The sequence below is a fragment of the Mustelus asterias genome, chromosome 10, assembly GCF_964213995.1.
Source record: "Mustelus asterias chromosome 10, sMusAst1.hap1.1, whole genome shotgun sequence".
NCBI lineage: Eukaryota > Metazoa > Chordata > Chondrichthyes > Carcharhiniformes > Triakidae > Mustelus > Mustelus asterias.
Window position 1 is genome coordinate 56,244,861 of NC_135810.1, and position 26,799 is coordinate 56,271,659.

The 26,799-nt window shown below is 39.9% G+C and overlaps 1 protein-coding gene across 1 annotated transcript; it reads left to right on the top strand.

Annotated features, from left to right (window-relative positions):
- Positions 1–24,045, top strand: tmem123 (transmembrane protein 123). The gene is made up of 5 exons (XM_078221749.1): positions 1–318; positions 13,413–13,445; positions 18,524–18,703; positions 19,834–19,987; positions 22,858–24,045. Exons 1-5 carry the CDS (start codon positions 240–242, stop codon positions 22,880–22,882), a joined length of 471 nt encoding a protein of 156 aa, XP_078077875.1. The 5' UTR covers positions 1–239; the 3' UTR covers positions 22,883–24,045.
- Positions 24,046–26,799: the final 2,754 nt, after the last annotated feature.

Below are 26,799 nucleotides of genomic sequence, written 5' to 3' on the forward strand. Positions count from 1 at the left end.
AGACACTGCGTGGTGAGGTTTGCCTGTGAGGACTAGCTGGTGCTGTGCTCAGGGGTGGCACTGCTTTGGCCGCAGCCCCCCTCCAGCAGGGGGCAGGCAGCAGGCGCGCGCCACAGAGAGAGGAGGGAGCTCGCGCGGTGGGGGAGGATCGGAAGCGCGCGCGGGCTATCGGGAGCGCGCGGATTGTCGGGGGCGCGCCTCACTGTCCAGCTTGTGTGAGGGGCAGTTGAGGCCACGGTATGAAGTCAGCGCCGTTTTCTGTTGGCGCGGCGGTGCTGCTGGCTCTAACCGCTTTGACTGCTTCGTCCTCCGCCTCTGGTGAGTGAGTGAGTGCCTTTTTGGTGTTTGTTCTGATGCCGTTAGATTTATAACGTCCCCCAAGAGGAACGAGGATCTCCATTACAGGGCAGCGGAAACTTGAACTCCAATGGAAAGTTTGTTTTATTTGGGGATTTGGCAGGACATTGTGATAGCGGTGCTGACAAGACATCAATATTGGAGGATTGCTGTCTGTGTGACAAGTGAGGGAGGAAAGGCCATGGTGGTGTTGACATGGTGTTGTTATCTTTAACCTTTCCAGCATTGCTTTGTCAGTTTACACACAGACAGGCAAAGGGCCCATTTACCCAGCTCAGCTCATTGTGCTAATAAATATATTATTTGTAGCATGAAAGATTTTAATTAAACGCACATTTGATACCACTGCTCATTTATGCATCCAATATTTTCAAATTAGTGTTTCAGGATGGTGCCATTTCCTACCAAGACTGTTAAGATCACAAACCAGTGCACAACTAAGGCGACATTCAAAAAGATCATTCACTTTATTCCTTTGACAAACTTGATTTTGTGTAAATGAACTCACGAATGTTATTCATGTTTCAGCCTACACAAAATGCTATTTATGCCAGAACTGCTTCCCAAATTATTTGGAATTTATTTTAACTGTAATTGTTGACTACCAAGATGCACCAGATTATAAAATACATCCGGATTTTAAAGGAAATATTTGAATGTAACATTCGACCCATAAGGTCTATGGCTAACTTTAGTTTCTCCCCCCCCCCAGGAAAAAAGTGTGTCTTATGGTTCAGCAAATGTAGTAGACATTCTGAATCCAAACTAATATGACAACGTCACAAAAACAGAAAATGCTGGGAAATCTCAGCAGGTCTGACAGCATCTGTGGAGAGAGAATAGAGCCAACGTTTCGAGTCAGGTTGACCCTTCATCAGAGCCCTGAGTCGAAATGTTGCTCCTCTATTCTCTCTCCGCAGATGCTGTCAGATCAGCTAAGATTTTCCAGCATTTTCAGTTTTTGTTTCAGATTCCAGCATCCGCAGTATTTTGCCTTAATCTAACATGATCACGTGACTATGCTAAGGCTCTCTGAAGAAAAAAACCTGTTAGTTCCACTTAACTTTTTTCTCCACGGCCTGCATGGTTTTTCCTTTTTAAGTAAAGATCTAGTTCCACTTTGAAAGTTATTATTGAGTCCGCTTTCCAGTCTTTCGGGCAGTGCATTCCAGACCGTAACAATTTGCTGAGTTTTAAAAAATCTCATTTTCCACAGGCCTTTTGACAATTATTTTATATCTGTGTCCTCTGAGGAAAACAGAGCAGTTTCTATCAAAATACCTTAATTTTGAACACCTCTATTAAATGACCACTTTTTAATGATTCTTTGGAATCCAACTTCTTTAGTCTTTTGATATAACTAAAGCCCCCCATCCCTGGTACCATTCTATTAAATGTCTCTCTAAGGTCAGGAGCTGAATATATTATTTAATGTAAGTTCCCTTTTCTCTTTACGTTATACCACAATCGTGGAACTGGTAAATTATTAGGTATAGATTTATTCAATGTAGAAAATAACATGTTTTGATTGTCATATTTTTGGTATGAACAGCACATAAAATTTTAGAACTGTTATAATTTTCATTTCTGGTTCCATGGTTATTAGGGCTATAAATGGACATGATTATAGATGCTTGTAATTGTGTTATGTAATTTTACACAATGCTATTTATGTTAACTATAAAAATGAAATTTGCTTTGTACAAATATACATTCATAAAGTTAAACCAGTCTTACCAGTAAGCACTCATAAAGCAAAAAACCTACTTGTGTACTAGATTCATACACTCAGACACAAAATAGAACTAAAATTGTTTGGTTGCCTAGCTAGTAAGATTGCAGTGTCAACAACAGTAGATCACTGAGTCAGAAATCCAAACCTGGCAAATTATGAAAAGCAAGTATGTTTGTTGGTTTGATGTATTTATACTACAATATTGTATCAAAGGATTATTTTGATCTGTTTTTTGTGGTTGAGTAAACAGTACTACTTGGATACTATGGAGTAGCATTAATTTATTCTCGGGACAATATCCAGGCTTGCGTTGACAAATGCCAAGTAACATTTGTGCCACACAAATGCCAGACAATGACCATCTCCAACAAGAGAGAATCTAGCCCTCACCCCTTGACATTCAATGTATTACCATTGCTGAATTCTCCACTATCAGCATTCTGGGGTTAACATTGACCAGAAATTGAACTATATCAATACTGTGGCTATAAGAGCAGGTCAGAAGCTAGGAATCCTGTGGCAAGTAACTCACCTCCTGACTCCCCAACGCCTATCCACCAGGCACAAGTCAGGAGTGTGATGGAATACCCTCCACTTGCCTGGATAAGTGCAGCTCCAACCACACTCGAGAAGCTCAGCACCATCCAGAACAAAGCAGTTGGCTTCGTTGCACCACTTCCACAAACGTTCACTCCCTCCACCACTGATGAACATTGCTAGCAGTGTGTACCATCTACAAGATGCACTATAGGAACTCACCACGGCTCCTTAGGGAGCACCTTCCAAACCCGTAGCCACTACCGTTTAGAAGGACAAGGGCAGCAGATATGTGGGAACACCACCACCTGCAAGTTCCCCTCCAAGTCACTCAAAATTCCTTGGAAATATATTGTTGGTCCTTCACTGTCGCTAGATCAAAATCCTGGAGCTCCCTAACAACATTGAGTGTAACTACACCACAGGGCTGCAGTGGTTCAAGAAGGCATCTTACCACTGCCTTCTCAAGGGCAATTAGGGATGGCCAATAAATGTTGGCCTAGCCAGTGATACCAACATCCTGTAAATGAATTTAATTTAAATTACCCCATGGTCACTCAGCTTTGTGGCCCATGAAATCTTAGTGACTCACTCTTCTAAAGTTTGTCTTCTCCATTTGTCTACCAGGTTTTTATTTTTTTTAATGTTGTTCATTTCATGTATGAATTTGGTAATCGGTGGTGGTTTGCAAACATCTCTAAATCCTAAATGCACAATGGAAAAGTAATGCTGAGTATAGAATTTATGAAATGACAATCCTGCTAAATTTAAGCAGCTGAAGACAATGATACAAAAATATAACTATCATTTGGATTGGAGCCTGTTTAAATTAGAAATGAATGCATGTTTTTAAAGGTGGCTGGACAAGTTGAGAAGACTGTTGGGATCCTTGGCTTTTTAAATAGAGGCACAGGGTACACAAGTAAGGAAGTTATACTATCTTTAAAAATCATTGGTTAAGCCCAGCTGCTGTATTGTGGCCAATTCTCACCACCACACTTTAGAATGGGCATCAAAATCTTCAAGAGGGTGCAGAAAGATTTGCTAGAATGGTACCAGATCTGAAAGATTTCAGTTACATGGTGAGAATAGAGAAACTGGGGCTGTCCTCCTAAGAACAGCAAATGTTAAGGATGAAGGGTCTTGATAGAGTAAGAAGTGTAAACTATTTTCAGTGGCTGAAGGATCTGCAGTCAGATGATATAGATTTAAGGTGAATTGGTATAAGAACCAGAGGTGAATGAGGAAATATTTTTTGCAGAGTTATGATTTAGCATGCATTGCCTGAACTGCTGATTGAAGCAGATTGAATTATAACTTTTAAAAGGAATTAGCTAAAGACTTCTAAGGGCAAACATTTGTCGGCTTTGTGGGGAAAGAGCTGGTAGGATCAATTAGATAACTCTTTCAAAGAGCTGACACAAGCTTATACAGTGCTTTTACTGTAGAAAAATATCCCAGAATGCTTTTGAATGCATGTGACCCAACACAAGCCCTGAGTTTGAGAAAAACCTATCGGGTATTTCACCAAGCGGTGTCATTGCAATACTGAATTATTTTAATATTTTTCTGGAGGCAAAATCATACTTCTGATAATTTGTAGGTTTAGAGGGGCACCATCTTTTTTTTGTTTGTCAAATAAGACCTGGTATTTATATCAAGATGCAAGTGATCTCATGACAGTTGTCTGTGACTTATTGAAAGCAAAAAGAGTTTATGAAACATCCTACAAAGTAAGGTACCTTTTTGTAAAGCCTTTACTGATGCTGTACCTCTTTGAGGTTCATCCAACAAGTGAACAATGACAAGTGGTCATTATTAGCAACATCCCATTCTCACCTCATTCGAAAAACCATGAGTTAATTAATGAAAATCAGCACAGATATGTAGAGATAGACAGTGTCTGACAAATATGATTGCGTTCTTAGAAGAAATGGAGAGGATTGATGTTGTGCAATTGAACTTTTAAAAGATATTTGATAAAGTTCAAAGTGATAGACTTATCGACAGTTGAAACCCATAGGATTAGAGGGGCAGTGGCAGTGTAGATATTGACATAGAAACAGAAAATAGCTGCAGAAGTAGGCCATTCGGCCCTTTTGGCCTGCACCACCATTCAATATGATCATGGCTGATCATGCACTTTCAGTATCCCACTCCCACTTTCTCTCTATATCCCTTGATCCCTATGGCCACAAAGGCCACGTCCAGCTGCCTCTTGAACATATCTAATAACTGACCCCAACAGCTTTCTGTGATGGAGAATTCCACAGGTTCACAACTCTGAGTGAAGAAGTTCTTCTTCATCTCAGTCCTGAATGGCTTGCCCCTTATTCTTAAACTAGTTCTGGACTTCCCCAACATCGGGAACATTTTTCCTGCATCTAGCCTGTCCAGTCCCATCAGGATTTTATATGTTTCTATGATATCTCCTTTCATTCTGCTAAATTCCAGTGAGTACAAGCCCAATCGATCCAGTCTTTTTATACTGTCAGCCCTGCCATTCCGGGGATCAGTCTGGTGAACCTTTGCTGGACTCCCTCAATAGCATGAATGTCCTTCTTCAGACTAGGAGACCAAAACTGTACACAATACTCCAGGTGTGGCCTCATCAAGGCCCTGTATAACTGCAGCAAGGCATCCTTACTCCTATACTCAAATCCTCTTGCTACGAAGGCCAGCATGTCATTAGCTTTCCTCACCGCCCGCTGTATCTGCATGCCAACCTTCAGCAACTGTTCCACCATGACACCCAGGTCACGTTGCACTTCCCTTTTTCCTAAACTGCCACCATTCAGACAATAATCTTCCTTCCTGTTTTTGCTACATAACCTCACATTGCCCACTCAACCAGCCTGTCCAAGTAACCCTGCAGCCTCTTGGCATCCTCCTCACAGCACACACTGCCACCCATCTTAGTGCCATCTGCAAATTTGGAGATATTGCATTCAATTCCTTTGTCCAAAACATTAATATATACGGTGAATAGCTGGGGTCCCAGCACTGAACCCTGTGATACCCCACTAGTCACTGCCTGCCTCTCTGAAAATGACCCATTTATTCCCACTCTCTGCTTCCTGTCTGCCAATTAGTTCTCTATCCACGTCAATACATTACCCCCAATACCATGAGCTTTAATTTTGCTCACTAATCCCTTGTGTAGGATCTTGTCAAAAGTCTTTTGAAAGTCTAGATACACAACATCCACGGTTCACCCTTGTCCACTCTACTGGTCACATCCTCAAAAAATTCCAGAAGATTTGTCATGCACGATTTCCCTTCAGTAAATCCATACTGACTTGGACCAATCCTGTCACTGCTTTTGAAATGCTCAGTTATTGCATCCTTAATAAGACTGGGGATGGGTTGGTAAGTTTGCTGACGACACCAAGGTAGGTGGTGTTGTGGATAGTTTGGAGGGATGTCAGAAGTTGCAGCGAGACATAGATAGAATGCAAGACTGGGCGGAGAAGTGGCAGATGGACTTCAACCCGGATAAGTGTGTAGTGATCCATTTTGGCAGATCCAATGGGATGAAGCAGCAGTATAATATGAAGGGTACCATTCTTAGCAGTGTAGAGGATCAGAAGGACCTTGGGGTCCGGGTCCATAGGACTCTTAAATCGGCCTCGCAGGTGGAGGATGCGGTCAAGAAGGCGTACGGCGTACTAGCCTTCATTAATCGAGGGATTGAGTTTAGGAGTCGGGAGATAATGCTGCAGCTTTATAGGACCCTGGTTAGACCCCACTTGGAGTACTGCGCGCAGTTCTGGTCACCTCATTACAGGAAAGATGTTGAAGCCATTGAAAGGGTGCAGAGGAGATTTACAAGGATGTTGCCTGGATTGGGGGGCATGCCTTATGAGGATAGGTTGAGGGAGCTTGGTCTCTTCTCCCTGGAGAGACGAAGGATGAGAGGTGACCTGATAGAGGTTTACAAGATGTTGAGAGGTCTGGATAGGATAGACTCTCAGAGGCTATTTCCAAGGGCTGAAATGGTTGCTACGAGAGGACACAGGTTTAAGGTGCTGGGGGGTAGGTACAGAGGAGATGTCAGGGGTAAGTTTTTCACTCAGAGGGTGGTGGGTGAGTGGAATCGGCTGACGTTGGTGGTGGTGGAGGCAAACTCGTTGGGGTCTTTTAAGAGACTTCTGGATGAGTACATGGGATTTAATGGGATTGAGGGCTATAGATAGGCCTAGAGGTAGGGATATGATCAGCGCAACTTGTGGGCCGAAGGGCCTGTTTGTGCTGTGGCTTTCTATGTTCTAATTCACTCCAGTATTTTCCCCACCATTGATCTCAGGCGAACCGGTCTATAATTCCCCGTTTTCTCTCCATCCTTTTTTAAAAAGTGGGGTTACATTAGCTACCTATCGAATCTATTAGAACTCTTCCAGAGTCAGTAGAATGCTGGAAAATAGTCACCAATGCATCCACTATTTCTAGGGACACATTCTTAAATACTCTGGGATGCAGAGCATCAGGCTCTGGGGACTTATCGAGTTTTAATTCCAGCAATTTCCCCAATGCAATTTCCTGACTAATAAGGATTTCCTTCAGTTCCTCCTTCATGCTAGACACTCTAATATACGTGCTGTCCCCTAGTATTTCTGGAAGATTTTTGTATCCTCCTTAGTGAAGACAGATCCAAAGTATTTGTTCAGCTGGTCTGCCATCTCTCAGTTGCCTATTATGAATTCATCTGATTCTAACTGTAAGGGACCTATATTTGTCTTCACATATCTATAGAAGCTTTTGAGGTCAGTTTTTATGTTTTATATGAAATTGACCAAGGGACAAAAAGCCAAGATTAGTGATAAATGGTTGTTTTACAGACAGGAGGGCAATATATACTGTGTCCTCCACTACTTTAATATATTGTTTACCTAGATTGGGTATAAATGGCATATTTTCAAAGTTTGCAGATGATTCAAAATCCTGAAATGAATTCTGAAAACAGTGAAGAAATATTGTACAAGGTTTCAGTGGGATATATACTGGTGAAATAGCAGATTAAATTTAATGCAATTAGGTTTTCCTTCATGGAATGTGGACATAATGACAAGGCCAACATTTATTGCTAATCCCAAATGCCTTTTATGAGGTGGCCACTGGAAAACGTGTAGGTACATCCACTGATGTGTAAGGGATTGGATCTTTGTGTGTCAGTGCATGTGAAAATTAGGTCACAACATGATGAACTTGCTGTTTTCCTCTGCTTTTCTGGCCCCATGCCGTTATAGTCACCTTTTTGTGAGTTGCAACGGTCTTGATGCAAAATTTGCATGCGCCTCTTCTGAGCTAAGGGTCCTATTGTGAGAACCACAGGAAAATTGCATTTCATCCCACACATACTTTTCAAGTGCTGGTGTGTGTTTTGAAAGCCCCAAAATAAGCAACTCCTTGGAGAGTATGTGACCACTGGGGAAGTTTGCTAATGAATCTAGAAATTTCTGAAAAGCAAGTGTAAAATATTTTGACACCTTCATATGTCGCAATTAGATGCTGCATTATAACTTGCATGTTTATATTGAAGTGATTCATCATAGGGCTACATCTTGCAAAGATCGGTTAATGATGCCTTTGACCTAGTGATGGTCAGTATTCAAATGCATGAGAGTACTTTTTCACTCGTGTAAATGCCTTAGCGCATTCAATAATATAGAAAATGGGTTGGTAAACACTCCTTGTCATGTTTGGTGCTGGAATTTAAAGGTGCAGACAGCTCTGACTATGAAAAAAATGTCCACTGCTTTTGAAAGCAAAAAACAAATAAGCATCAAATCCTCTTCATTGACTGAGCAAATCTGCTTTGAAATGGAGAGGACAACTATTGTTTAAATTTCAAAATCTTGCAGTCGTTTTGATAGCTTGGCCATTATGAATGATTGGCCAAGATCCACAAAATGTGGGCGTACCCAGCTCAGCCTGTCAACGCGGCTGTTCAGGAAATGACTGACAGTTTTGAGAGGTTGTAATAACATACACGCCTTTGGTGTGGGCCAGAATTTTACATTGTTCGAGCAGGTGTGCACCCAACCTGATATCATGCAAGATGACATCAGGCGGGTGTCATGATGGCATCACGCTCGGGTGCAACATTGTCTTCAGCAGGTGGGCATGCACAGAAGTTGAAAATGCACTTGTGACAATTAAACTCGTAGTTACGCCCGTTAACAACCTAATTGAATCAAATTTTACATTGCCTGTGCAATTTTGGGGTTGGTGCACAGGCAACATGTGCAGGTGGCCAAATTGTTTTTTCTCGCTTCTCATCCAAGGGTGGGATAAATGGGGACCAGAGCATTGGCTGCGTGCAATGCTAGGCATTCAGGTGAGAATTTGCTGATTCATTGCTGAGATTTCATGCCCTTTCCTGTGGTATCTTCTGAAGTATTTTCTTTGTTTTTTCTTGTTTTGTCAACTCTCTTGGAGCATTGTTTTTGATAAGGTCCAACGTAGGACAGCCCATGGGATCCAAGGAAATTTCGCAAATTGGATCCTAAATTGGTTGAGTGGCAGGAAGCAGAGGGTGATGGTTGAGGGATGTTTTTCTGACTGGAAGACTGTGTCCAGTGGGGTCCTGCAGAGATCAGTGTTGGAGCCCTTGCTGTTTGTAGTTCATATAAATGATTTAGACATGAATGTAGAACGGTTGATCGGTAAGTTCGCGGATGATACAAAAATTGGTCGGTGGTAAATATTGAGGAGGATAGTTTAAAGTTACAGGTAAATATAGACAGGCTAGTCAGATGGGTTGATCAGTGACAAATGGAATTCAATCTGGATAAGCATGAGGTGATGTACTTGGGCAGAACAAACAAGGCAAAGGAATACATGCTGACGAATGGCAGGACCCTGGGAAACGCCGAGGATCAGAGGGACCTTGCAATGCATGTACACCGATCACTTAAGGTAGCAGACAGGTGGATAAATTTGATTTGATTTATTATTGTCACATGTATTAGCATACAGTGAAAAGTATTATTTCTTGCGTGCTATACAGACAAAGCATACCATACATAGAGAAGGAAAGGAGAGAGTGCAAAATGTAGTGTTACAGTCATAGCTAGGGTGTAGGGAATGATTAACTTAATGTGAGGTAGGTCCATTCAAAAGTCTGACGGCAGCAGAGACAAAGCTGTTTTTGAGTGGGTTGGCATGTGTCCTCAGATTTTTGTGTCTTTTTCCTGACAGAAGAAGGTGGAGGAGAGTATGTCCAGGGTGCGTGGGGTCCTTATTTATGTTGGCTGCTTTTCCGAGGCAGTGGGAAGTGTAAACAGATGTGGAGATGCCGGCGTTGGACTGGGGTAAACACAGTAAGAGTTTAACAATACCAGGTTAAAGTCCAACAGGTTTATTTGGTAGCAAATGCCATTAGCTTTCGGAGCGCTGCTCCTTCGTCAGATGGAGTGGATATCTGCTCTCAAACAGGGCATACAGAGACACAAAATCAAGTAGAGAGCGACATTAAGAAAACTTAATGTCATGAAAGCATGTAAAAACCTTTCGCATCTGCATTAACACTATAATCTAATTTCTGGAGCAACTGCAGAATAAGAAATATTGGAAAATTTACTGGAATAACTGTTTCTTTTATTTTTTTGTGGCTTCTTCATTCTGTTCTAGAACTTTCATAATGTTGTTGTTTATGACGTTAATCATAGAACCTTGCCAATAACAAAATGAGACCTTTTGTATTGTGATTTTAATTAATTAAACCATGTCCTAAAATGCAATTGAATGTAATTTTATTATTCCTTTTTCAAAGAAAAAGTTTATTTTTGAAAGCAAGATACTGGGATGTACAGGACCAGAGAGAGAGAAAAAAATTGCAGTCCATCTAGTTAGTTCTGATGTCTGGGAAATATCCAGCATTATGTGGCATAATCCTTTTTTTACTCTTTTAAGCTCTTAAACAATATTCTCTCTCTCTTTTCCAATGCCTGCATTGGCAGTCCACTCCTATTTCATACACACAATACCTTTGCTTAAAGTGGTTAAATCCATCTCTTCTAAATGTTTTAAAGACTGTTCTTCTACGTTGTATCATCTGTATCTATATAAACATGTTGACATTTACTTTTATAGAAAAACTTAAGTTTTTAAATTGACAATTTACTCCTGGATTTCCAAATTGAATACAAACAATATTCCTTGTAATTTAGGTATCTAAACCAGCTACCAATTTAATTGGCCTTTTTGCCTCCTTTCCAATACCTGGATGTTTGTCTCCATATACTGATCTTGTTTATGTATAGAGAGCAGATATATATATAATAGGATCCTATAGCATTGTATATACCAAGTATAAAAGGGCTTCATTGTAAGAGGGCTGTTCCCTAATTTTACCTCTGTCCCAGCCAACCACCAGCACAAACTTCTGTGCTCCAGCCACAGTCCTCCTTTTCTCTTAAAATCAGCTTTCTTCCCCAAGCACACATTTCTTTGTGAGGACTGTTGTAGTGATGCAAGTTGTTTTACGTTTGATATGACAGTCATACCACACTATTTGTATCAATGTGAAGTATTAACATAAAATCTATGATTAAAATGCACTGGGATGCTGCCTTATTCATTTTGGCCTACAACTGATCCTCTAACAATTAAATTCAGCTAGCATTCAGATGCTAGAGATCTAAGCTCTGTACATATCACCAAGGGACTTCTGAGCTATTTTTTAAACAAGGGGTTTGACAGCAGTTTGGTTTTAAACTATTCTGCTGTGTTATATCCCTGTTGGAGCTGAATTCTGTCCCTGGATTAGGATGCAGTGGAAACCTCTTAATGATGCTGAAGTTACGTATGAATGCTCTCAAAGTTGCTAAAACTGGCAGTAATCTCTGATATGTACAATCGCAGTATCAACTCCATCTATTACAAAGTGTGTGTTACTTTTTAATGGCATGAAGTGCAGGGCATCAAGTTTAGAAAGTTTACTTCAACTAGTATGTTGATGATTTGGCTTGAAATATTCACACGTGTTTTCAATAGAAGTGTTATGAATAAATAAAATGTATTATCTGTAAGTTTGCAGTTCTCTTCTAAAACTTTATATTTAGATTGGTTTATGCTGTGAATTTAATGGTGTTTGTGATGTAAAGCTATAGTACTTTTGCACAATTAATTTATTAACCTATGATTTTGATGGTATGATAAAAGATTACAATCTATAAATGATCATTTTATTATTTTACTTTATTATTTTCCAGATATTAAAATATGTGCATTAGATAAGTCAATGGTTTGACTGAAGCAGAAATTATTTGAGAAAAGCTATTCATTTTTTACCTTTTTATAACTTCAGTAACACCAAAATAATCATTTTATTATGCACCGAAGTCTAGGATTTCTTTGAAAGTGAATTGTCTCAAGATGCAGGAAATATAACAAGCATTGTATTGACAAGAAATCTAAGAAGACATTGTATTTGGGGCAGCACGGTGGCACAGTGGATAGTACTGCTGCCTCACAGCGTCCAGGACCCGGGCTCGAGTGTCTTTCTGTGTGGAGTTTGCACATTCTCCATGTGTCTGCTTGGGGTTCCTCTAGGTGCTCCAGTTTCCTACCACACTCCAAAGATGTGTGGGTTAGGTTGATTGACCATGCTAAATTGCCCCTTAGTGTCAGGGAATTAGCAGGGTAAATAAGTGGGCTTACAGGCCTAGGTGTGATTGTTGTCGATGGCCTCCTTCTGCACTGTAGGAATTCTGTAATTCTATGATAAATAGATTTTAAAGTAAATTAATATGATTATAGCATACTGTAGTTAGAGGGTTGCATCTTACTATAGGGGCATTCTATAAGGAAGTGTTACTTAAGGGAATATAAAACCCATCATTGCATCCAAAATCAAAGAAATTATGTGGCTATAGCAAACTGATTCTGAATTAATAAATATGAATTTGATTTGAAGCTTCATAGAATTATAAGCAAATTAATATAGAAAGTTGTGCATTGTTGATGGGCAGGTTTCAACAGATTTGTAGTGTATATTATTTTCTTGCATTTTCACCCACTCTACTTGCCCCAAGCTTGGTGAATTTGGACAGAGGGGCAATTAATCTGTTCCTATGATGTAATCTTAAATCTGAAGTGTTATATATATATAATATATGTGTGCAAGTTGGAGTCCTGTTACACCAGTAGGATCTTAATGGCATTTTAATGGGAAGGGATTTGTCTGCAAAGGTTCCCTAATGGTAACAACCTGTCCAAAACAACAAAGGAGCCTTGGAAGGTTAAATTAAAACACCCCTGTTGGGGTTGAAAGGAGGAAGAGGACCATTCTTTTGGCTTTACCAGGAATATGGAGATATCGCCGATCTAGACTTTTTTCTTCAAAAATTCCCCCTCATAAATTCACAAATCCTTTCCTTGTGCTTACATTGGATATACTTGGCAGCCTCTAGACTTTGTGAGCTTTCAGCTGCTTTCTTGCCAACTTTCTGGCCACGTGTAAATGAGGGAAGGCAATTAAAATTGCGTGGACCATCCTCTGACTATTTCCAATGGGGCAACTATCCAGCCTGGGAGTTCACATTTCGTCAGAGATTATATACAAACTGCAATTTAGATGGCTGGCATTTTGTTAGGGCATGTTGTTGAGTGTCCACGGACAATTGTGCCCACTGCAGAGGTAATTCAACAAAAGTGGGAGGCGTGACTAAATTGGTGTATCAACACCTCAGTGCTGTATATTGTATTACTATATCATACTATCCTGAATTGTCTTAAATTTAAATGATTTATGCATACCTTGTTTCTTTTTACATTCTAGATACAAGTACAAATTTAAGCCAAGTAACAAATGGTAAGCAAAAAGGCTAACTTTATGATGAACATGTGCACGTAAAATGATTCCCATTTTACCCACTTATGGATTTTTGCTGTAGCTCCTGAGGATAAAATTGATTTTGTTTTGTAGTAAACAACTGCAATCTTACTTTTCTTTCTGATGGATGAAAGTCAGTAATTGGTAGACTCTTGCAATTTCTCGACAACAGATGTTAGGAAACAGATAGTTTAAAATCATTTATATTTGTATTGTAGTTATAAGGAATAAGACGTAAGTTTAAGCTTAATATGTGTGTGTTAAGAAAGGAATAAAACTTCAGTTGGCTTCGTTAAAACAAAAAGTGCCTGCATATCTATAGTTTAGTTTCACTTTGAACTTTACTGGCATTATCATTAAGAGTTCATGATATAAAAGAATTATAGCTTCACACAAACTAAGCTGGTGCTTACCAGAAACTCGCATTGAAAAGCAAAAGCAGTTGTTTTCAGTCTGGAACCAGGTCACCCAGAAGCAGGATGCTTTTGATAGAAGCTACCAGGATAGACAGGACGATAGGGTAAGGGGCAGAAAGCAAGTTCCAGAAGGTTCCAGAAATCAGGGAATGAAAAGAAGAGTCCGGGAAGACTGAAGTCAAAGGGACAAAGAACAAGTTGTTCACTGAAGTTAAAAATAGGAGCAGATAGAGACTCCCATTTAAAGACAGAGCTGCAAGATGCAGACCTAGAGAAGCCAGACATCCGAAGTAATCCTCAGGTTGGTGACACCTTAATACAACCTATAAAGCGGTAGTGTTTTGTTGGTGTGGCTGGGTACCTGAGAGATTGTGAAGAAACTTGAATGCCAAAATTCCACAGACTAATGACCCTCTGAGAGCAAAACAATTCTCCTTAAAAGATGGACCTCATAATCATAAACTGTGCCCCCTAGTTCCAGCATCCCCCCACAAGATGAAACATCATCCTGGTATCCACCTTGTCAAGCCCCCTCGGGATCTTGTATGTTTCAATAAGATCACCCCTCATTTTTCTGAACTCCAATGGGTATAGGCCCAACTTATTCAACCTTTCTTCATTGGATAGACCCTTCATCCCAGGAATGAGTCGCATGAGCCTTCTTTAAACTGCATCCAACCCAATATATCCTTTTTCAAATAAGGAGACCAAAGCTGTACATAATACCCAAACATGGTATCACCAAATCCCCTACAACCTCAGTAAAAGTTCCCCACTTCTTTATTCCATTCTTTTTGCAGCAAATGCTAGCATTCCATTTACCATCCTAAACATTTGCTGTACCTACTACTAACTTTTTATAATTCATGTACTAGGACACCCAGATCCCTCGTACTACAGAGTCCTGCAATCTCTCTCCATTGAAATATTGCTTTTCTATTTTTCCATTTTCCCACAATATACTCCATCTGCCAATTTTTTGCCTCCTCAGTTAACCAATCTATATCCCTTTACAGACCCCCTAACTTCTCTTGACAATCTTGGTGCCATCAAAAAATTTAGCTTCCATGCATTAGGTTGTAAAAGATTAATGCTCCAGCACTGATCCCTGTGACGCTGCACCAATTGCCAACCTGCAAAGAGCACATTTATCCATACTCTCTGCCTCACGTTAGATAACCAATCCTTTATTACTCAACTACTGATTTAAATACCCTCCAAGCATTCCAGGTTAATGAAACAAACGAGAACAGGAGCCCACTCTTAATTCATTCAATAATCTCCCTTTATTTAACATTTTAGGTACCAACTCAAACTTAAACAATTGCAACTCTTTTAACTATTTTATTGAACTTTAACTCTTAACTGAACGTTAAATGTAATTATTTAACTGAAAATAGATACTACCCGGTTTTAGGAAAGAACTGGCCAGGACTATTCCGATGTAGAATCTATCCTCGTGGCCCTCTCTGAAGAAGTTCCTTCAGGGCACACTTCTTGTGGTGGTGGATCTCTATAGACTTATCTCTGGAGACAAGGCTACTCATGTCCTTAATCTACAAATTCTTTCACATGCTTCCAGAAGATTTTCTGGCATCCAGCCAACTGTGTAACCGAAAACCGATCACATGGCTCGAAAAACCAATGAAATTACTTGTAAATGATGCTGTTGGAGCTTTTCATAGACCTATGTATTATGCTGGCTTTCATGTGAGAGATTTCCCTTTAATAATTAAAGCTCAGCAAATACAAAGAACTCAGAGGCAGTAATTCTGCTTGAAAACGTACTTTATTGTCCAGGCCTGGTCAATGTGCATAGGAGAATGATTTGGGATAGCCCAAATTATTCTAAATTGCATTGTTGTCAGTAGTACAATTATACATTTTTCAAAAATCATTTGCCCACCTCTTTTGCTCATCCTAGCCGGAGTGAGCAATCATTTTAGCATGAATCATTTGCCTTGGCCAATAACATTTTACCTGGCAGTATGAGAATATGCAAATTCGTAGAGTCCAAAAGTTCTTTCCCCACTGTCGCCTGGCAACCCCAATACATAGGTCCGTAGAGTTCGAAAGTTCTTTCCCAGTGTCTCCTTAGCAACCTCTTATCAGGAAAATTGAATTATTCTATCCATTGTACTATCTAGGAAGCTTGTACTTTCTAAAGCCCACACTGATAAGATAGTTCTCAGGAGCTGTATTATTTTCAAGGAATGTGGTTCTTCTCGCTCAGTTGTATCCCATCATACCCTAGAGTGGCGTTAGCCAAGGTACATGCCTTTAATACAGAATACAGTATGTTTTCAAAAAATACATGTTTAAATTCTCTAACAGTGGTTATATGTGTTTCTATGCAAGCTGTAACTTTGTAAGTCCAGGTACTTTGTACTTTTTCTATATTATATTCACTCCAAATTAGTTATCTTAATCTATTAGTCTTTATAGTCCCAAGTTATCCTAAACCCCTCCAACAGACGCCATTATACTTGGTTCAGATTGCATGTAGAACCCATAAAACTGATGCTCTCTAGTCTACCATAGGGTAAACAACTTACTATATTTGGTCAACACCACAAGCTGCAGATCACAGTTCTCAGACCATGCCATGACTCAGAGCAACTTTGCAACTTGCGTCTGATTTTAATTATAAATTGACCAAAAATCCCAGCATGCTTAGCTCTCAGCTGGAATAGCCCTTTTAAAGCCAATATTGTTGTTAAAACCTTTGCTGTCGTTGTTCTTTCTTTGTCTACACCTTTATCCATGCTAATATGTCACTCCCAACACCATGGCCTAAATTTTTCAGATGGTGGGGCCTCAACTACATAGGGGGCTTCCAACAGAGGCACCTTCCTGCTCCTGATTTAACTCAAGTTTATTTTTCAGACTTCCCCATGGAGATTCAATCCTTTGGCCAACCTAAAAATTTAGGCTAGGCGTGAAACAGCCCTCAAGTGACCAGAGAAGGGACAGGGTTACAAAAATAGAAAATGCTGGAAAATCTTAGCAGGTCTGACAGCTTCAGTGGAGAGAGAATAAAGCCAATGTTTCGAGTCTGGATGATCCTTCGTCAGGGCAGGGTTATATGCTTGAAAGCAGTTGAGTAGACAACTCACTCAATTAAGAGGCTATTAAGGCTTGTTATCGGAGGCTATGTGGAATTTACCAATGGGCCTCCAGGTCCTTGGAAGTATTGGGGAACAGCCAAATACTTCGAAGTATCCTCTGGTAGCAGACCAGGAAAGCAGGACATGGACAGGTAGGCTTAAAGGTCTTCCTTCCCAGCCTGAGTTCAGTTGCATGTCATCCTGTAAAGGGTCTTTCATCCTGACCTTGCCTTTCCATGCTGTACTTTCGAACAAGGTAGCAGGGCAAAAGTCAAGGGTCTCTAGATCAGGAACATTTTGAGCAGATTGCAGAGACCCGACAGCCATGTTGCCTTAGACCAATTAACTCAGTGACTGGAAATCAGACTTGAGACCTTTATTCTGGTCTACATGGCTCATTATCATGGCACATGCTACATTTATCACTAAGCCATTTGGAGTATTCATTCTGTTGTTTGCCATTGAAAGGACCATCGGCCGTTGATGCAGTCACTGACACTTACTGGCAGAGTAAGTGGCATTACCTGGCTGGTGGATACTTTCTTGTGGAAGAGATTGTCCCTCGATTGATTTAAAACCACCATTCCATTTGAAATGGAAAGAGCTGTCCTGAGCCTTGCGCTGTCATCATTGATTCCAGTTGTGGCATTGAAAGTATTAAAAACCTTATCTTCCATGCAGTGTAGGAACCAAGGTTTCTAAAGAACAGTGATGGCAACACAAGGTAACTTTATTTGTATAATTTACTAATGCTCCAAGTATGTGTGTTTACTATTTCTGAAGCATCACGGATGTTTTATTTGGTGCCAGCAAGCAATCAGTGTCAGCTGGCTGCCTCTATTGTGCCATAATTTAGCACACTCGATGGCCATTATTTTATCAGCCCCCATAGGTGAGGCCAGATCTACCTCTGAGAGCATTTTGTGCTGACTGTTCCTTCATGATATGCCAAATGGAAATGCAAACCACACTTGGAACAAAAGAGTATTGAAAATATATGATGGGGTTCCCAATAACTGAGCAACTCACCATAGCTAACTGCAACTTGATAGTTTTGTGTTACAGCCATTACTATTCTTCAGTTGTTCAAAAAGAATTCAGAATACCAAGAGTTTTGCTGACTTCTGTTTTTCCTTCTTCCTCTCTCTCCCACTGTTTGTTTCCTTAACCCCACCGCCAATTGTCAAGTAATAGTTGGCAAAGTAAAAGAAGATTGGTAACAAATCACTATTAATTTCTCAGTTGTAACAAATCAGACTCATAGTTGGCCAAAGATCTTTTGTCAACGAGATTCAAACCTAAGAAGGATATGGTGTAAACATATCCTCATAACTATGTCATTAAAGACTTTTATTTAAAATTACTTTTGGGTTACTTTTAAATTCCTCTGGGCACAATTATTTTGCAGTATTTGTACTTAAGCTATTTCTGGGTTTACATATTGTATTGATGTGTATTTTCTACAATGTCGAAAGGATGTCTTTCTGTATAATCCATTTATGATCATTGATTTTTTTTCTCTCCCTGTTCCCAGCTACTTCTAATCCAACAACTCTTCAAGCAACCATTCAATCTCAGAACACTGCAACAATTATGCAAACAACCACCAATACTGAGAACACCACAACTGTGCGTTTAACCAATGAATCAGCAATCACCAAATCTGAGAATGCTATTATAACTACTACCTCAGCAACTTTTGCTAATAATACACGTATGTATCTTTATAGGGGATGGGAAATTTTCGGGTTAACCTGTTTTTCGTTGTCTAATTAGAGTGGATGATCATATACATTTAAGTTATTGCTGCCATTTTTAACATTGAATTTTGCTCAGTTTGTCAGAAATTATTCCTCAGATTTTAACTGAGCTGAAAATTGCTGGGAATTGTAGGATGAAGGGGGAGATGAAAGTGAAGATCTCAATTTGTGATTTCATCCTGCTGCACAGATAAGTGTTCAGCATGAGTAACTGGGTTAAATTCGATGACAGTGATAATTGTAGATACTTGCTAGACACTTGATTGTGGTGGGACAAGTTGAATGGTGAATGAGGTGCCGCACACAAGCAATGCAAGAAGAGCCAACATGAGATGAGTGAGAGACTATCATGCCATTTCTGTCTCAGGGTGGCAGGGGGAGGGATTGGTGGTAAGGAGAAAAATCAAAGCCTGGCGCTAGAGGGGAAGGGGAACAGCGGGAGCCTGTTTTCTTTCAAATGTAGGATTAAGAGGAGCAGTTCAGCTCCTGCCAGCTCCACATTCAGGCAAATATATATCAAAAACTTTTATGATTGGTTGAGGTCTGCTCAAGATCACATTTCTTGCACCCACTGCCTCAGCAGACCAGTCTTGCAATGTGAGCCTCATGAATTTGGCCATTTCTATTACAAAAGGCTTAACATTTCCTTCATTTCCTTTCCTAATATGACAGGTGGTATAATTTTAGTTGGGAATGTGTGTCTGCTTTCTCCCCCATGCCCCACCATTCCCACACCAGAGTTGTTATTGCTAGAAACAGACAGTGCACAGCCTAGTTTTAGACCATGATCTACCTTGCATAATAATTAGAAATTTAGGATAATTCAACGGGTACACATCCCTTTTAAATAATAAACCAGAGATTAAAAACTATTACAGTACCATTCTATTGCATTGAGAATGTGTCAGCATTCTCTAGAGCAAGATCTTGAAGTTGTAATTTTCTGTACAAGCTGGATTTATTGATCTGAGTCGCTCTGTTTGCTTTATGATTAGCGATATAATTATCAGTTTGTTCACAAAGCTGCACATTCAGTTTGTTATATACCCTCATTTTTACTTTCATTACTTTTCTCCTTTCTCAGATACTGACATTACTACAGCTGTCTTGCCTATCGTTTCACATTTTGATATTGGAAGTTTTGTAGGTGGTATTGTGTTGGCTTTGGGTGTCATAGCTGTTTTCTACTTTGGACGAAGATTTTGCATTACCAGAAGCGGCACTCGGTACAGAACCATGTAAGAAACCTGCATCACGTACTATGCAAGTCTTTTCTACTTTTAGTTCTTAAAAGTTCCATCCCCAACACTCCTTGATAGCTTAATTTAAAATAGTGAATAGCTGAGCCATGCAGACCAGGATAGTTGAAGGTTCAATCCTTAATCTGTGCTCAGTAGGCTAAGCAGCAATGGCGAAATTGGTTTCATTGCCCTTAGTCTTAGTAAGGAACTTCTCTAATGTTTCTGTCCCTGATCTCAGGTCAATAATAGACGGTAGCACCAACACAAACTGATATCATTTGTAACTTATTCAAGAGAGGAGAAAGCTAGAACAGGAAAAGGAATTAAAGGATCAAAGATCATGCACTCTTTTTAAACTTTAATAAAACTAAGGTTTGGAACAGGCAAAAGGATTTGGGGGTTCGGATGCAAAGGCAGCACCTTGCTTCAAAAGAAACTAATAGATTCTAACTTTAAAAAACCTAAGGGGTAATACCTACACTAAAGGGAGAGGAAAAACTGTGATTATAATATGTGCAGCATTGGGCTACATACTCTACAAAGGATCTTGAGGCTTAAGAGAAAGTCCAAAGCAGTTTGATTAGAACTTGGATTGCGCGATGCTATGATGAAAATGTTTAAAATTATGAAACAATGGAACAAGAACACAGAGTTGGCGAAGAAAGGTCCAACACTTGCCTTTGTGAGAGAGGTGGACCTGCGGGAGAAAAACAGCCAAGAGTGGATAAATAAAAGAAGCGAAACCTGGAACACTTAAGATTGGGAGAGAGAGGCAGACATGGTGACAAACACAGACAGAAGTGGATAAATAAAGTGCAAGGAGTGAAGCTTAGAGCATTTACTTTTGGGAGAGAGAAGCAGAAGCTTCTTGAGTTTTTTTAAATCAACAGGAAAATCTTACGAATGGTTGCTGAGCATTGCTGCTTAGGAATGGAGTCTAAACAACTGGGAGTGTAAAAAAGGTTAAAAATTTTAACTATTAGTTATAAGTAGCCAATTAGTTAAATCTTTTATTCTTAAGTGAGGTTTAATACTACTGCTGAGGTGCACTAATGTTGATGGGGTTTAACAGTAAGAGTTACTAATAGTAGTAAGGCTTATTACCAATAGTACATTTATCCACAGTAACAAGGTTATTAGTGTGCAGGAAGATCTCTGATAGCCTCGCGCTACTCAGGGATACGATCGCCTACGTGCAGGACAGGCAGGTGGATACCTGCCTCATCAGCCTAGACCAGGAGAAGGCGTTTGACAGAATATCGCACAGCTACATGATGGATGTGCTCTCCAAAATGGGCTTTGGGGAGGGAATCCGCAATTGGATCCAACTGCTCTACACAGACATCAGTAGCGCAGTTTCAATCAATGGGTGGGAATCCGATAGGTTTCGGATCAAGTCTGGAGTCAGGCAGGGCTGCCCTCTCTCCTCCATCTTTTTGTGTGTTACATTGAACCCTTTGCCGAGGCCCTCAGAAGCAACCCAGGCATCAAAGGGGTTACAATCCCCAGCAGCGGAGGCATGCAGGTCAAAGCCTCTTTGTACATGGACGACATGGCTGCCTTCTGCTCGGACCCCATGTCTGTTCGCAGGCTCCTCCAAGTCTGTGAGCAGTTCGAGCTGGGCTCGGGAGCCAAAGTCAACCGGGGCAAGAGCGAGGCCATGTTCTTTGGGAACTAGGCTGACAGATCTTTTGTCCCCTTCACCATCGGGGCAGACTACCTTAAGGTGCTGGGGATATGGTTTGGAGCAGCAGGGGCATGCGCCAAAAACTGGGAAGAGTGCATCGCCAAAGCCAGACAAAAATTGGGCTTGTGGGAGCAACGCTCCCTCTCTATCACCGGAAAAAACCTGGTCATCCGGTGCCAGGTACTGTCCGTGTTATTGTACGTGGCGCAGGTCTGACCTATCCCCAAATCCTGCGCAGCCGCAGTGACCCAGACCATCTTCAAATTTATCTGGAGATCAAAGATGGATCGTGTCTGGAGGGAAGCGATGCACAAATCTCTAGAAAAAGGAGGGAAAAACGTTTCCAGCACCACCCTCATCCTGATGGCCACCTTTGTGTGCGGCTGCACCAAGATGTGTGTAGATCCTCGGTACGCTAACAGCAAGTGCCACTACTTTTTGAGGTTCTACCTGTCCCAAGTGTTGCGGAGGATGGGTCAGTTAATAAATCAAGTAATAGTAAGGCTGCTCCTCAAACATTGAGAGTGTGCATCATATGTGATGTGGGAATGCTAGGACACTTCCCATGTCCTGGATAACCATTTCCACAGGAAGTGTTGTAGATTTCAGCAGCTTGAGCTCTAGATTTCTGAACTTGAGCAGCAGCTAGCGTTATTGTGGTGTAGCCATGAGGTTGAGTTACATGTATAGCATGTTTATAGATGCCAGCCCACAGCTTGAGGTAATGCAGAGAGAGGGGGACTTTCCATAATTTCAAGTTTGCAGTTGATTTGCACGAAGATAACCCTTTCATTTTGTACCTCCCTTCCCAACTCCCCCAATCACCCCTTCCCCATTAAGCTCCCTAACAAATGCTAGATGCCAGAAACATCACAGTCAGCATTGACAAGGTATTAATGACCGAAAACACACTGAATGGTGGTGGGTCCTGTCATTACTCATAGCAGAAATATGAGTGGGCACATTTAACATTGCAGTTACTGCTGGCAGAAAACCCATGAAATGCTAACAGATTTCAATGAACTCAATATCAGATGTCACTGCCAAGATTCTAGATCCCACTTATCCCAAAATCTGGATCTAAAGTTATCCAGAACTTTGTAGTGTTTTTAAATTACACTTCAAAATATAGTTTACTTCATAATTGCAAAAGTGCTAACTTATTTTTCATTCATTCCAGTGAAGAAACTGAAGCAATAATCTAAGGACCATCAACTAAGAAAGTGCCTCAGCAGATTGTATTGCTTTTTCCATTAATTCGAACCTACAATGGCAACACCTATGAAAAGTCTCTATTTTTCAATTTCTGCGTCTTTTTCTAGAAATGTTTCTACCTAAAAACATTGTTGCTTTGGATTAATGTTTTATGTATTAAAGCATGCAATATATTTTTAAAATCTGAATGTCCCTTTTGATCTTAACTGAACATCTCATAACCAGGTGTCAGGGCTTCATGACTTAATGTTATGAGTAACAATGCACTGAGTATAGAAATTGTCAGGGATTATCATTCAAAGTTAGCTTTGGATACAGTCTAAATTTTCTCTTTAAAGCTTCAGGTTTTCTCAACTGGTTGAAATGTCCAGGGTTTAGTTCTTCAGAAATTCAAATTATTCAGCCTTGATTATCCAAGATCAAAATCTCAAATGTTTAACTCTACTGATATCAATCAGAATGTCAACATCATAATTTGATGTGGGAAAGAAACCAGCACAGTAATAGATTACACGTGTTTCATTACTGTTGGTGATATTAGTAGATAAATGTTTAATGAGTTTGTATAACATTACTATTTTAGTGGTCGTGTCAACTTACTTAAAATGCATTGAATGTTTTGTTGTGAAAAGCGCCAATTGTAATTTCTAGGTTCCCAACTATATTTTACTGAATTTTGTTTGTTTTATTGCTTAAGATTGAATTTTTAACTTAATGAAAGTAATTTTGCTTTCTCTATTGGTCATTTATGAGGCAGAGTTCAATTGGACCTTAAACTATTTCCACTTTTTGAAAATAAAGGTTTTTATTTAAAACTGCCAAATCCATAGCCTGTGAAACATCCTCTTTGAACTTTTTGAGGCAGTGTATCGTTAGAAATTATAATAGTTTAGATATCAGCTGCCTTGTCTGTTTGTTGTCCTGCTGTATTTTAGAAATGAATACAGGATTTGTTAAAATTTGTTTCAGTTTACTAATGTGTATTCCTAATGACTTGATTCCAACAAATTTGAATTCTACTTATTTGGTTAAGAAAAAAGAATTATCTATAAATTGGGATAAACTTATTGAATATGAATAGGTACTGTCATTTTGCAATTTCAATATAATAAAGATTACAAACCAGAATGATGTTCTGCTGTGTTTTGTGTGAACACTAAACTTGAGTTTACAGATTTCTTGTATAGTTGTTGCTAAAGCAAACACTCTTTTCCATAATGAATCAACAATGTTAAATTTGTGAGAGCTAAGGTGCCCTGTGATTCTGAGGCTGCCACCGTTAACTGTTGTAGCTCTACAAATAGGTCACTTTCAAACACAAATACCTTTACTAACTTGCAGTTGTGCTGAAATGTATGCTGAAGTCTTCCTCATGGCCATCCTCTTGCCAATTGAAACCAGTGTCCAGCACCTCCAATTCTAGCCAAGGATGTTCCTTTGGACTCTCTTTCATAGGTTGATAGCACTCATTTAATGACTGCTGACTGGCTCAGTTTTTCAATTGGCATTCAAACTTCTGAGAGCCTTTGCAAGTTTAGCCATCCAAATTAAAAATAGGTGTACATCAGAAAAACCAGCCAAACTAATCCCTTTGTAGACGTAAGTACAATGTGGATTTTCACAAGATGAAGCTGACACATTTTCAGAGAAAATTGCTTAAGTCTAGATAAATCAATGTTATCCAATAGAAATTTCTGATCAGTGTTACAAAGTAAGAAGTTTAACAACACCAGGTTAAAGTCCAACAGGTTTATTTGGTAGCAAAAGCCACACAAGCTTTCGAAACTCTAAGCCCCTTCTTCAGGTGAGTGGGAATTCTGTTCACAAACAGAGCATATAAAGACACAAACTCAATTTACATGAATAATGGTTGGAATGCGAATACTGACAACTAATCAAGTCTTTAAGAAACAAAACAATGTGAGTGGAGAGAGCATCAAGACAGGCTAAAAAGATGTGTATTGTCTCCAGACAAGACAGCCAGTGAAACTCTGCAGGTCTAGGCAACCGTGGGGGTTACAAATAGTGTGACATGAACCCAATATCCCGGTTGAGGCCGTCCTCGTGTGTGCGGAACTTGGCTATCAGTTTCTGCTCAGCGGCTCTGCGCTGTCGTGTGTCGCGAAGGCCGCCTTGGAGAATGCTTACCCGAATATCAGAGGCCGAATGCCTGTGACCGTGTCTTGTCTGGAGACAATACACATCTTTTTAGCCTGTCTTGATGCTCTCTCCACGCACATTGTTTTGTTTCTTAAAGACTTGATAAGTTGTAAGTATTCGCATTCCAACCATTATTCATGTAAATTGAGTTTGTGTCTTTATATGCTCTGTTTGTGAACAGAATTCCCACTCACCTGAAGAAGGGGCTTGCAGCTCCGAAAGCTTGTGTGGCTTTTGCTACCAAATAAACCTGTTGGACTTTAACCTGGTTTTGTTAAACTTCTTACACGGCATCTCCACATCAGTGTTACAAAGCCAGGCATTTATAATTCTGTGACGTTAGTGAACCTTTTAAGAATTTTTTTTGAAAATCATGTTCTCTGCAGTTAAACAGCTTTGGTTTTTTTATTGTCACCCAGTTGTCTGGTTAGAAGTCCTTTTATTGCTGCTTCAATGGCTGAAATGGGGTTTTGTTTATTTTTACTCTGGGCCTCAGGTACTTTCTGGGGTCTTTTATGACCCTACCTTGTGAGAGGAAAGATTGATTCACCAGAAAAATCTAAGGATTCATTTTCAATTTTAGTTTAGAGGGAGTGGACATCAGACTGAAAAGCAGCGGTTCTCTCGCCCTGGTATTGGAAATTCTGCTGGCCAGCTGGAAGCAAGACGTTTTGCCTTCCCGGAGTAAAAGAAATCTGCTGTTGATGGTTAGCTTGCCTAGACTCTTTCTCTGGTGTTTTGGGAAGCTGTTCTGACTTCATGCTGGTCTGTGTATATTAAGAGGGTTGCTTGAAGTTACAAGGCTGGGAAGTCAGAGATTCAATTCTCCACCCAAAGGACTAAGTTCCAGCATCATGTGAACATTCGTATTTTCTGTGGTAAACATGTGGTAAGGGTTTTGTATAGTGAAGTTTGTTTGATTGGAACATTTTGTATACTTGTTCAGGGTTATACAATATCATGATTTTTTTGTTTGTAATTGGTAAAAGTTATTGCTCATTTTCTTTCCATACATGTTAACTGTATATTTAAACTTTGTTTCACAACACCACCCCACCCATCCCTCCAGTGGGTCAGTTGAATCATATCTGAAATGAAGCATCTCATGCTCATGCTAGCCAAAAACAAATTTCAAAACGTATGATCCAGGCTTCATAAACTCTTTGGAGTTTCTGATCTGAACTATAACAATTGGGAGCTTGTCCAGAATTAAAATCTATATTTCTTGATTGATTTGGGAATATTAGACTCCAAGACTGTGAGTGGTGAGGATATTTGTGTTTTCTTTTCGGATGATGTATGCATGTTTAAATAGGGAGTGCCTTGTGGAATAATGGCTCTTTCAGAGGTTAAGAAGTTCCTGGGAGTGGAAGAAGTCACACAGGGTGGTTTACAAAAGGTGACTAAAACAAAGCATTTGGAATTGACAAAAACATTGCAGTTGACATTACCTGTCAGGGTACGGAGAAGATAATTGTGGTGATAGTGCAGCATTTTAAAATTGCCAGAAACACAGTCAGAATCAATGGAAATGGCTAGAATACAATTACAAATGAAACAGTTTGAACATGAAAAAGAATTAAAGCAGCTTGAATTAAAAGAGAGAGAGAGTAGCAAAAGCCAAAGAAAGGGATGCAATTGCAGCAGAAAAAGCCAGAGAAAGGGAGGAGTAAAAAGCACAAGAAATGAAACAGCCTGAATTGCAGGCCTTGGCAAAAGAAAAAGGGATAGGATTTGAACTTTGGAA